The 12328-nt window shown below is 41.9% G+C and overlaps 1 protein-coding gene across 1 annotated transcript in view; it reads left to right on the forward strand.

Annotated features, from left to right (window-relative positions):
• LOC101849493 (5'-nucleotidase domain-containing protein 3) overlaps positions 1-10796 on the forward strand; it is a gene marked incomplete in the record, with an annotated part of 22382 nt that extends 11586 nt beyond the window's left edge. Inside the window, 6 exon segments of the mRNA XM_013087741.2 lie at positions 2026-2110; positions 2971-3057; positions 3894-3947; positions 5079-5165; positions 8632-8696; positions 9903-10796. Coding sequence (XP_012943195.1) covers positions 2026-2110; positions 2971-3057; positions 3894-3947; positions 5079-5165; positions 8632-8696; positions 9903-10188 — 664 coding nt within the window.
• Positions 10797-12328: the final 1532 nt, after the last annotated feature.

Raw genomic sequence — 12328 nt, forward strand, 5'->3', positions numbered from 1 at the left:
GGGGGGGAAGGGTAACACATTTCCACGAAGAAAGTGCACAGTGGGTTGTACAATAATGTCTGCTGGGATGTCTTTCTGACAAGCAGGGCTGAAGCCCGCTCCTGAATGATCAAAATTGTGTTGATTGGGGTGTAAATACTAGATCTTTAAAAAAAAAGACTTAAAAAACCTGATTAAACTGGCTTGGATCATGCGTTGTAAGATCTGGTTTGAATTTGAATGATATCGACAGGTTGATAAAATGTACTAGGCTCATGGAGGAAAAGTTTGCAGGAGAGACGAGAAAACTTTCATTCTGTAACAATTGTAGATCAACCCATGTTTTGTAGTTTTTCTCACTTCTTTTTCAACATTTATGATAAGGATAAGATATTTCTTGAGCAAATAAAACCAATACCACAGATTAAGAATTTTGAATTTTGATAAATTTAGGTTAACTGCTTTGTGTAAGATTATGCCATAAGGCGTTTTGAAAAGTGATGTGTGTCAGAGTGTCACACTGGCCATACCATATGTTGGCATATTGTCTGTAAACCTCTTTCACGGACATTGCATTGGCTTCCTGTTGAGAAAAGAATTGTGTACTCGTTGGCCACCCTATGTCACAAATGTTTGAATGATAATGCATTTGAATATCAAGGCCCCAAGATCTGGAATGCTTTGCCAAGTACTTTAACTCATTCGCTACGTATTATTTTCGGCTTGTGGACGAATTTTTTTTCGGAAGGGCGAATGAGATGATGACTAGTGGGCAGTTAAAAGGTCTTTGGGGCCACAAATTCAAATAAATATCAACATTTTATATACCAATATTTCCAGTATGGTTTGTAGAATACATCTGTAATATTTATTTATGTATTTTTCAACCATGGTTCCTGTAAGAGACGATTATGCAACACAATTTTGATTGGATGCAGATAAAATTTGAAAATAAAAGATTAGTAATCTTTGGTGAAACTCAAAAAATATGTTTGCACCTAGTCAAATGAAACATCAAAATAACCATAAATGAATATAGAACTGGAAAATATTGAAAAGTTTGCAGTTATTTACCTACGTTCCATAATGTTTGTACATTTTGAACATAACATCCGATATTGAAAAATTTTTTTTTTTTTATAATCTTGAAAACGATCACAAACAGAAAAAAACCCACTCGCATCTTATATGGAATTATTCAGAATTGCATTTGGAATAAACCTATACATGTCTTGAGTGTCACTTTTTGTGTACTTACTTTACTTTTTTCTTCTGCTTGTACCCTGGGGTGTCGCGGGGAGACACATGTGTCTGTCTGCATCAAGTCGTGTGGCCTGTAGGAGGGACATCCCATGTGTAATTTCAGCAAAAAAGTAGTGATTTTGGGGAGAAAAAAATATTTTGACAATTTAGATCTAGACCAGATCTAGCACTCAAAAATATTGATTTCTCAATAACAGTGCATTGGCAATATGAGTCCAGTCATATCAATATTATAAAAAAGAGTCCTACATTTCTTTAGTGGGCAAAATAATGATAGATTTTGTTGTGTAAAATTACTAAGACTGGTGTCCGGGCTATAATTTTGGCATCGCGATAAAACAGAGTCGAATAAAATACGAAATCCCGTTTCAAAACTGAATCTAAATTTCCGATTTTCAGTGGAAATGCTTGACGCGGAAGTCAACATTATATTATGACCTTTACATTAACATGGATATGTGGATTGGAATAGAATCCAAGCTAAAATTGAAGATTGGTTCTCTAGCCGCCGGTGGCGTAGTGAATGAGTTAAGAGTGATGAAATCTTTTAATTCATTCAAATGTCAGCTGAAGTCATTTCTCTTTTTAAAGTAATAAGATGAATATTTGGAGTAATTTTCTTTTAGTCAGAGCACAACGTTTTATGTTACTGTTGTACGTTGTACTGTATTGTAAAGCGCTCAGAGCCTGTGTACTTTAATCGGGGTTGAGGACTACATAAATGTCATTTATTATTATTGTTATATGTTGTGATAAAGTGTGTGTCCTTCGTGTCTCTGCCAGGCCTTTCCGAGTCTACAACACAGAGATTGAGGCGCCCGAGTGGGGCCGCGTCACGCAGCTCAGAAAGGGGGTGGTCTACCATCAGGTGAGTCAGGAAGGGGGTGGTCAACCATCAGGTGAGTCAGGAAGGGGGTGGTCAACCATCAGGTGAGTCAGGAAGGGGGTGGTCTACCATCAGGTGAGTCTCTCTCTGAGGAAGGGGGTGGTCTACCATCAGTCAGCTCAGAAAGGGGGTGGTCTACCATCAGGTTAGTCTCTCTCCGTGCTGGTAGGTGGTCGGTGGGTGCTCTGCTGGGGTTTGACTGTTCTTTCATGTTAAACATCTTTCATCATCCATATTCGCCGTAATTGTGTTGTAGGTGCTGTAAAACTCTTATAAAACTAAAACTGGATTTGTTGAGGTGTGGTAGATGTTTGTTATGACTGTGAACAACGGAGCGATGCTGTACACCATCTGAACTGATGCGTTGTGTAGTGAGAGTCGTACTGATCCAACTCATTATTTGTGTCACTCACGACGTGGTGGAACCAGACGCTCCTCAGTTTTTGTACATGTGGAGTCTCTGGTGTCATCTTAGCACTATGTCCCCACGGGACGCCAATCGGCTCCGGTGTGATATAGCATGTACCGCATCTGTGTCCTGGTCCGTGGGTGAAAAGTGTTAAAGCTTGTTCAGTTGTCTTCTTTCAATGAAGAAATTACCCATCTACATTAGATAGTAGTTGAGATATTTGCCATCGAAGGAGGTGGGGTTTGCATGGCTTCAGAGGTAAATTTAGCATGAAAATGGCTGCCAAAGTTTGGTGGCTTCTATAGCTTGAGAGTCTTTGGAAACTGCAATGTATTTTTTGTGCCTTTATTCAACGTTTTCCTGTAAAATCCTCACAGTTTGAGGAGCGTCTGATTTCACCACGATGACTCACGCTTTCTTCCCCACCTGACAGGGCAATCTCCACGAACTACAGAAGATGACGGGATGGTACGGGCCGAAGGTGTTGTACTTTGGGGACCACGTATACAGTGACCTCATTGTGAGTATGTGGGTGGTTGGTGGATGGGTGTTTGGTGCTGGGTGGGTGGTGGGTGGTATGGGCTGAAGGTGTTGTACTTTGGGGACCACGTATACAGTGATCTTATTTTGAGTATGTGGGTAATTGGTGGGTGGGTGATGGATGGTTTGTGAGTGGTTGGTAGGTGGGTGGTGGGTGGTACGGGCCGAAGGTGTTGTACTTTGGGGACCACGTATACAGTGACCTCATTGTGAGTATGTGGGTGGTTGGTGGATGGGTGTTTGGTGCTGGGTGGGTGGTGGGTGGTATGGGCTGAAGGTGTTGTACTTTGGGGACCACGTATACAGTGATCTTATTTTGAGTATGTGGGTGATTGGTGGGTGGGTGGTGGATAGTTTGTGGGTGGTTGGTGGGTGGGTGGTGGATGGTTTGTGGGTGGTTGGTGGGTGGGTGGTGGGTGGTATGGGCCTAAGGTGTTGTACTTTGGGGACCACGTGTACAGTGATCTCATTGTGAGTATGTGGGCTGATTTATCAATGTCATGCTCATACTGTGCTGGAACAACATAGGGGGAACTGCTGCTTTTTCTTTCCTCACCCTTACTATCATCATTTTCTTCTCTACTTCTTTTGTATGTTTGTCACTCTCTTGTGACCCGCTATTTCCAGGGTGACTTGATAGTCGAAGCAGACTTTGTGCTGTTGAAGCTAGAGAGGTGAGCAGAGTAAGCCTGATTCCCTGTAAGGACTTCTCTGTTGACATCTACCCCTTGGCGCTCATATGACCTTATGCAGTTCCGAGCGCCGTAAAACCTTACGAAAACTTAAGTCAAAATCGCATGTTTTGTTTTGTCCCAGGACCCTTCCTTACGGTTTGGCTGGAGGACGGGAGCCATCATCCCAGAGCTGGAGGTGAGGTGTTGTCGCTTGTCTGCAGTTTCTCAATCTGTGATGTCTGTTCACATGTTGCAGAGAACTATTTTGTCAAGATTTCAATTCTAAATGTTGAACAAAGAAAAACAGTAGTTCCATAGTGTAGATGCAATTTTTTAAAACCTGAAAGTTTTTTCTCTCTCCTGAACAATTTTACCTTCTGGGCTGAGAACATTTGAACAGTTTGTGGACGACGTGTATGTGTAAATAATGTAAATTTGTCGACAGTGTGTGGGTAGTGTGTGTAAATAATGTAAATTTGTCGACAATGTATGTGTAATGTGTGTAAATAATGTAAATTTGTCGACAATGTGTGTAAATAATGTAAATTTGTCGACAATGTGTATGTAGTGTGTGTAATGTAAATTTGTCGACAATGTGTGTAAATAATGTAAATTTGTTGACAATGTGTGTAAATAATGTAAATTTGTCGACAGTGTGTGTAAATAATGTAAATTTGTTGACTATATGTGTAAATCTGCAGTTTCCAATGACGTTCAAACTTTGGAATTCACCAAACTTTGGCCGCCATTTTTCTGACTAATTTTACCTCAACTACCAATTGACCCCCACCTCCTTCAATCACAAACGTCTCAACTTCTATCAAAGATAGATGGGGATTTTTGTTCCTCAAAAGTTAGACAAATGCACAAACTTTAAAATGTTATAACAGTAACTTTATTTATGCCCGGAAACTGACGCGTGCCAGATTCCGCTGTGTTGTGACACAATTTGTGAGGCGTGCTGACAAAATGAGTTACTTCTCGCAATCCACAAATGGAGATATTGGCCAAAAATCGACACACGGGTCAAATTTGTAGATTTTCTGTTTATGCCATTTTCTTTAACTATAATATGCCTTTCTCTGTTTCATACTAATAAATTGTAAAAACTTCACTTTTAAGCGTGATGTATCTATTTCCATAGGACTTGAATCCGAGAAGTAACTCATTTTGTCAGCCCACTTCACAATTATGTTTTTGTAAGCTGAGTGTGTATCAAGATAAAAACAAATGTATCCAGTTAGGTGGCTTGACTTGATTTGTTAAAAATTCTATTTAATACATTGTTTTTCTTCCATTCCTCCTCCCCCACCCCTATGTGGCACAGACGGAGGTGTGCAAACAGAACTCTCCGGTGTACAAGTCATCGGTGCGCTGGCTCATAGCTCTGCAACACCTCATTGATGAGATGCAGGTATGTCCACTGACTCATTGATGAGATACAGGTATGTCCACTGACTCATTGATGAGATACAGGTATGTCCACTGACTCATTGATAAGATGCAGGTATGTCCACTGACTCTTTGATGAGATACAGGTATGTCCACTGACTCATTGATGAGATACAGGTATGTCCACTGACTCATTGATGAGATACAGGTATGTCCACTGGCTCATTGATGAGATACAGGTATGTACACTGACTCATTGATGAGATACAGGTATATCCACTGACTCATTGATGAGATACAGGTATGTCCACTGACTCATTGATGAGATGCAGGTATGTCCACTGACTCATTGATGAGATACAGGTATGTCCACTGACTCATACAACACCTCATTGATGAGATGCAGGTATGTACACTGACTCATTGATGAGATACAGGTATGTCCACTGACTCATTGATGAGATACAGGTATGTCCACTGGCTCATTGATGAGATACAGGTATGTCCACTGGCTCATTGATGAGATACAAGTATGTCCACTGACTCATTGATGAGATACAGGTATGTCCACTGACTCATTGATGAGATACAGGTATGTCCACTGACTCATACAACACCTCATTGATGAGATGCAGGTATGTACACTGACTCATTGATGAGATACAGGTATGTCCACTGACTCATTGATGAGATACAGGTATGTCCACTGGCTCATTGATGAGATACAGGTATGTCCACTGACTCATTGATGAGATACAGGTATGTCCACTGACTCATTGATGAGATATAGGTATGTCCACTGACTCATTGATGAGATACAGGTATGTCCACCGATGTATGTAGATAAAGAGACCCACCCACGTCTGGTAGGCCTCCGATAACTCTTTTGCTCTTCTTCAACACCTGAGAGTGACCTAACTCGCCCGAAACCGCCCGCTTGCTTTGGATTTCAGGGGTAAACTTCACACCCAGACCCTTACGGTGTAATGTGTTATTTTAAATCACGACTAATGAACCTGTTTTGGGAATTCTTCACCCAATGAAAGAACTCCCTGTTACAAAGTAAATTGAATGTCGTAGACATTGTGAAGGTTGTCGCTCAATATGTAGCCTACTCTCTGTGTCTGTCAAAATGTAGCCTACTCTGTGTGTACGTCAATATGTTGCCTACTCTCTGTGTCTGTCAAAATGTAGCCTACTCTGTGTGTACGTCAATATGTAGCCTACTCTCTGTGTCTGTCAATATGTAGCCTACTCTCTGCTTTCCTGTACTGCTCCTCACGGACTCGCTGATGTTAACCTTTAGCGTCCTATACCGCTGCTATATGCTGCCGCCCTAGAATCCTGTACCGCTGAAGACCGCTGCCCTGAATTGACTCCAGTTTTCACGAAAGTGCTGTCAAAAATTCGTGGTGCAACTTATCCTCAAATATCTCTTTAACGGGTGAATCAATGTCATTCATACTTGGCATAGCAGTGTGTATCAATTTGTCTTAACTAAGTCATATTTTTCTAGAACAATTGGGGCTAGATTAAAAAATGTTTCTTCATAAATTTATATAAAATACTTGAAATCTCTGTCACGCGTAAAATGAGATTGTTTACAGCACTTCTCACACACATTTTGATTATGCATATAGCTTACATTACAGCTCATCAAAGACAATTTTTACTTGCAAAACTTGTTACAAGAAATTATTGTTAAAGTGAACCCATTTTTGCACAAATGGCTCTCAAGACATGCGTTCAATAAGCATAATGTCCCGATTAGAAAAACCTGACAGACTTGCTATTAAAAGCAATATTGCCCCAGCTGTAAACATTTAAAAATCTGTAGATACCACCCACTTGGATTTTTAATTAGTATTTATTTAAAAAATTTCTACTATACAGCTTGCAGGTGTTTACGAAAATGTTGATCTGTTAAGACAAACTGATACAAATCTGTGTGCAAAAATTGGAGAACCTATGTTCAATTGGTTGAGGAGATATTTGAAAATAAGTCGCACCACGAATTTTTGACCGCACTCTACTTTGTGCTGCCTGTGTCAAGGGAAACAATTGTGTTAAAGTTTGCTTGCGCTGTAGAAAGTTTGGATAACTGAATGGAGAGAGCTCGTGGCTTGGAAGAAGCGAGATGAGGGATTTATCTGACGGTGAGTTGCCTGATCCTTCATGGCGAAATCTGTTCTGAGTTATTTCACATTCCTGACAGTGGTGTTGAAGACAGTGAGTCAGACATGTCAATTGAGGAGGATTTTGATGTGGAACAGTTGATGGGAAGTCACGATTCAGATGATGATTGTGAAAAGAACACTGGTGCAAGGTCTAGTTCTGAGATCTCACAGATATCTAAGGTCTGTCTGAAATATTAGATCTAGGTTAGATCTAGACTCAGAGCCTAGATCTATTGAATATTTTCTGCAGAATAGAACATCTTGAGAAAGGTTTAGCCACCCCTGACTGCGCTCAGTGTAAGAAGCAAAGATATAACACAAAGTCCGGCAAACCAGTGTGAACAACCACCGACTGCCCAGCTTGCAACAAGGGACTCTGTAAAGACTGTATGGAGGCATACCACAATCATGTGACAATTGATTCTTTTTGGAGGCATACCACAATCATGTGACAATTAATTCTGTTTGGAGGTGTACCACAATCATGTGACAATCCATTCTGTTTGGAGGCATGCCACAATCGTGTGACGATCGATTTTGTTTGGAGGTGTACCACAATCATGTGACAATTGATTCTGTTTGGAGGTGTACCACAATCATGTGACGATGGATTCTGTTTGGAGGTGTACCACAATCATGTGACGATCGATTCTGTTTGGAGCTGTACCACAATCATGTGACGATCGATTCTGCTGATCAGCCATAAACAACCTGAGTACATTTCATTATTAGGTCAACAGTGCTCAGTCTCAAGGTCACCTTGACCTACTTTTTGACTCACTGTTGCATGCAGGGGTAGCCAGTACATTAATCAACCTTGTACGAAAATTTGAAAGAAATTTGTGTATTAAAGTTATTTAGAAAACGACACCATGATTCATTTTTAACAGTCTGTTGAAAAAAAGTCAGGATTCTAGAGAGTAATAATTGGGGAAAACTTAAGACACTGAAGGTTAAAGTGCCCCCCCCCCCTCCCGAGGGGTGCTACTGACTTGTGATTTATCATTGTTATGCTCATACTGTGCTGGAACAACATAGGGGGAACTGCTGCTTTTTTTTTCCTCATCCTTACTATCGTCATTTTTCCTCTACTTCATTTGTATTTTTGTCACTCTGTTGTGACCCGCTATTTCCGGGATGCCTTGATAGTCGAAGCAGACTTTGTGCTGTTGAGGCTAAAGAGGTGAGCAGAGTAAGCCTGATTCCCCGTTTGGACTTCTCTGTTGACATCCACCCCTTGGCGGTCATATGACCTTATGCAGTTGCGAGCGCCGTAAAATCTTACTAACACAAAAACTTGTTCTTCCGCAGCACCAGAACAGCGAGGAGAGCAAGGATATGATCAAGGCCTGGCTGGCAGAGAGAAGTGAGCTCAGGTGAGTCGCGGTTGTTGTGGTGGTGAGTTGTGGTGGTGGTGGTGGTGAACGGTGGTGAGTTGTGATGGTGGTGAGGTGGTGGTGAACGGTGGTGAGTTGTGGTTGTGGGGTGTTGGTGAACGGTAGAGACAGGCGAGAAGCGCTTTTTCCTTCCCGAGCAAGAAGACCGAGAAGCTGACCTACTTCTCGCCGAGACCGGTCCCGAGAACGAGAAATACTTCCCATCTCGTGACCAATTTCTCTTCTCGCCCCACAGTTCGAACCACTCGTTCAGCAAGAAAGCCGGCCGTGGCCGAGATTTCTCTTCTCGCCCCACAGAACGAGCAACTCGTTTAGCGGGAAGGCTGATCGTGGCGGGGATCTAAACTTAGAAACTAGGCTTGCCCTGTTGCACAGGCGCAGGCGGTGAAGGAAGGTAGGGAGACCTAGGCCTAGGCCCTGATCAACTCCCCACTCGCCTCGTCTCGCCACCCTCTCCCCTCCCTTTCAGTTTCACACACAGGACGGCATGGTGATGGGTGGCACTGTCTGCGTTGTCATTTCTCGCCTCTCACTCTCTCACTCTCGTTACTGTTACTCGTTATGTCAAGCCAACGAACAGTATCACGTCTCGTACCGAGCAGTAGTTTAGTGCCCGGGAAGCGACGGGAAGGGCGTTTCCCACGAGATACGAGTACTCGGCTCGTCTCGTGCCCGCCCCTAGTGAACAGTGGTGAGTTGGGGTGGTGGTGAACTAAGGTGAGTCGTGGTTTTGGTGGCTGTAGGATCAGGAGTAATCAGTTGGACATTGATGTAGACACACTGAGTCCAAGGCCACAAAAAAGCAACGTCATGTTTACTAGTCGGCCATATGTTATTGACTGATCTCCAGAACTCTTCTACTTTGAAAGTTGGGTTAGATTATTTTATAGCAATGTGGTTTGCTCCTTCTTTCCCATCAAACATCTATAGTCTTTATCTCCCCTCCTTCTCTTTTGTGTTTATTACTCTCTTGTAACACCTCTAATCTTCGCCACTTATATCACCTTATTGTGTTGCAAGTGTCGTAAAACTCTTTCTAAAACAAACAATCTCATAACCTTATTTAATTTTTCTCTTTTTCTCTAATCTTTGATGTTTGTATTCTCTATTTTTAACCTTCTTTGATGTTTTGTCATCTCTATTGTTAACCTTCTCCAATGCCCCCCCCCCCCCCCCCTTCCCCAGAGTGTTCACAAAGTCGCTGTTCAACCCTCACTTTGGGAGCCTGTTCCGCACCTACCACAACCCGACTTACTTTTTCCGCCGCCTGGCGCGCTTCGCCGACATCTACACGTCCAATTTGACCAACTTGCTGCGCTACTCCACGGACTACACCTTCTACCCACACCGCATCCTGCTGCCACACGAGCCCAGCCTGTACACTGCGCGCGTTGCTGAGCGCACCAGCACACACGCTGAACGCACCAACACACACGCTGACAGAAGTAGTGCGAATAGTGAACTGCATTAGCTGAGGCTGACAGAAGTGTGAATGTAGGTGTGAAACATGAACTGCATTTGCTGAATTTGACAGAAGAAAAAGTGTGAACGTGAACTTGATGGAGCTTTTAAAAAAAACATGGGTGTGAAACATTCGCTGACGCTGATAGAAAACGTGTGAACGAGCGAGTGAAACTGCATTAGCTAGCGCTGATAGAAGAAGTGTGAACGTGATTTTGATGGAGCTTTCAAAACCTAAGTGCTGCCGTTATTGGCTTTCTAAACTCTGAAATAATAATATTTGTATGACATTTGTATAACAGTTGACCTTATACAGGGTAAGACAGCCAGATAGACAGGTAGAATGATAGATAATTATACCTGGCATTTATGTAGCTCTCAAGCTTACAGTTGGTGTGACAAGAAGATAGAATGACTTTGAATAATTAGATGTATGACATTCATATTTATAGCGCTCAACCCCGATGAAAGAACACGGTTTCTGAGGGTTTGACAAATGCACAGCAACACATAAACACTGCATTGTGTTCTCGCTACAAATATAATATATATATTTTATATATCTCTCATGAATGTGAGAAGAGAAATGTCTGTAGCTGAAGTTTGAATAAAAGAAAAGATTTGATGACCCTTGAATGACCTGACAGGGTATTTCAGAGATCTGCAACAGACTCTAGTCTTTGTGAGAAGTTGTCAGTAGTTGTAAGAAGAGTGTTGTGAAGACTGTGTGGGTCCATGAGTCAGAAATTCGTTGGTGTTGATCAATACAAAAATGCAAGTGACGCATAAATGATATCGATAAGTATTGCCTGGATGCGGTGCGGGCAAAAAATGACTCAGAAGTTTTATGCATGTCATACAGTTATAGCTGAGAGGTGAAAGATTTGAATACCTCAGAACTGTTGTCTTCAACTTGAGAAGTGTGGGCATGTTTTCAGAACTGTACGGTTACTCTAAGATATCGAATAAGTGCCCCCTCCCCCCTCCCCCTACCCCCCTCTTATTAATTTAAATTTTTTTTGCCCGCCCCCTGCTTCTTATTCCTTACCCCCTTTTTATTATTTTCCAGCTTGCCACGACCAATGATCATGTGAAACATATCTAGAATCTAAATATCTGAATGAAACTTCTTTTTTTGTAAATGGCAAATTACCCTCAGTATTAGTACCGGTACCGGGTTGGCTACCTCAATATTCTGTGCATTTTAAAAACTTTTGTACATTGGTTTATATTTTTTAATGAAACTGGTTTGTTCCTAAATGGGAAAAGTTGTCACAGTAACTTACTAAAATCACTAAAATTTCATGATCTCTTGTTCTTTTATTCACTGAAGGAGAAATAAAACAGATTTGTTCCTACTAGTACAGGGGTATGAGGTTGAATATAACAATCCCCCCCCCCCCTTTTATTCCAACCCCCATGTTAATTAATTTTGAACCTCTTTCCACCCCCCTCCCCTCACGCTTGTATTCCTACCCCCCCCCCCCCTTTTATTCGATACCTTAGAGTAGATTCCAAAGAGTCATTGTCTACATGAATGATGTACATTTGTATTGTAGCTGTGGTTTGTGACAAGTGTAGAGTTCCTTGGGAAAGAAAAAATGTTGGAAGTGTGCTTGGAACATCAGTGGTTCACCTTTAGACATGTGTATACAGCGACATTGAAGGCTTTGGAAGGTGGGGGGGGGATGGAGAGATTTTTGTTGTGGTCACAGAGAGTTTGTGATGTAGCCTACTGCATTTGTGATACAACCTTGCTTGTAAATTCTGTATATCCTGAACTGTTGTGGGTGTGTCTGTGTGTCTGTGTGTGTGTCTGTGTGTGTGTGTGTGTGTGTGTGTGTGTGTGTGTGTGTGTGTGTGTGTGTGTACGTGCGTAATCTTGTAGTGTTGTGGTAATGTGTATCATCAGGTATTAGAATTATGTCTGTGTGTGTGTGTATATATGTGTGTGCTGTGTGTGTGTGTGTGTGTGTGTGTGTGTGTGTGTGTGTGTGTGTGTGTGTGTGTGTGTGTGTGTGTGTGTGTGAGCGCATGCGTTATCTTGTAGTGTTGTGGTCGTGTGTATCATCAGGTATTAGAATTGTGTGTGTGGCAGGCCCGGTTGTGAACACCCTCGGCTATTTTTATTATAGATATTATCACGTAAA

This window comes from Aplysia californica, unplaced genomic scaffold (genome assembly GCF_000002075.1).
Source record: "Aplysia californica isolate F4 #8 unplaced genomic scaffold, AplCal3.0 scaffold00633, whole genome shotgun sequence".
NCBI classification, from domain to species: Eukaryota; Metazoa; Mollusca; class Gastropoda; order Aplysiida; family Aplysiidae; genus Aplysia; species Aplysia californica.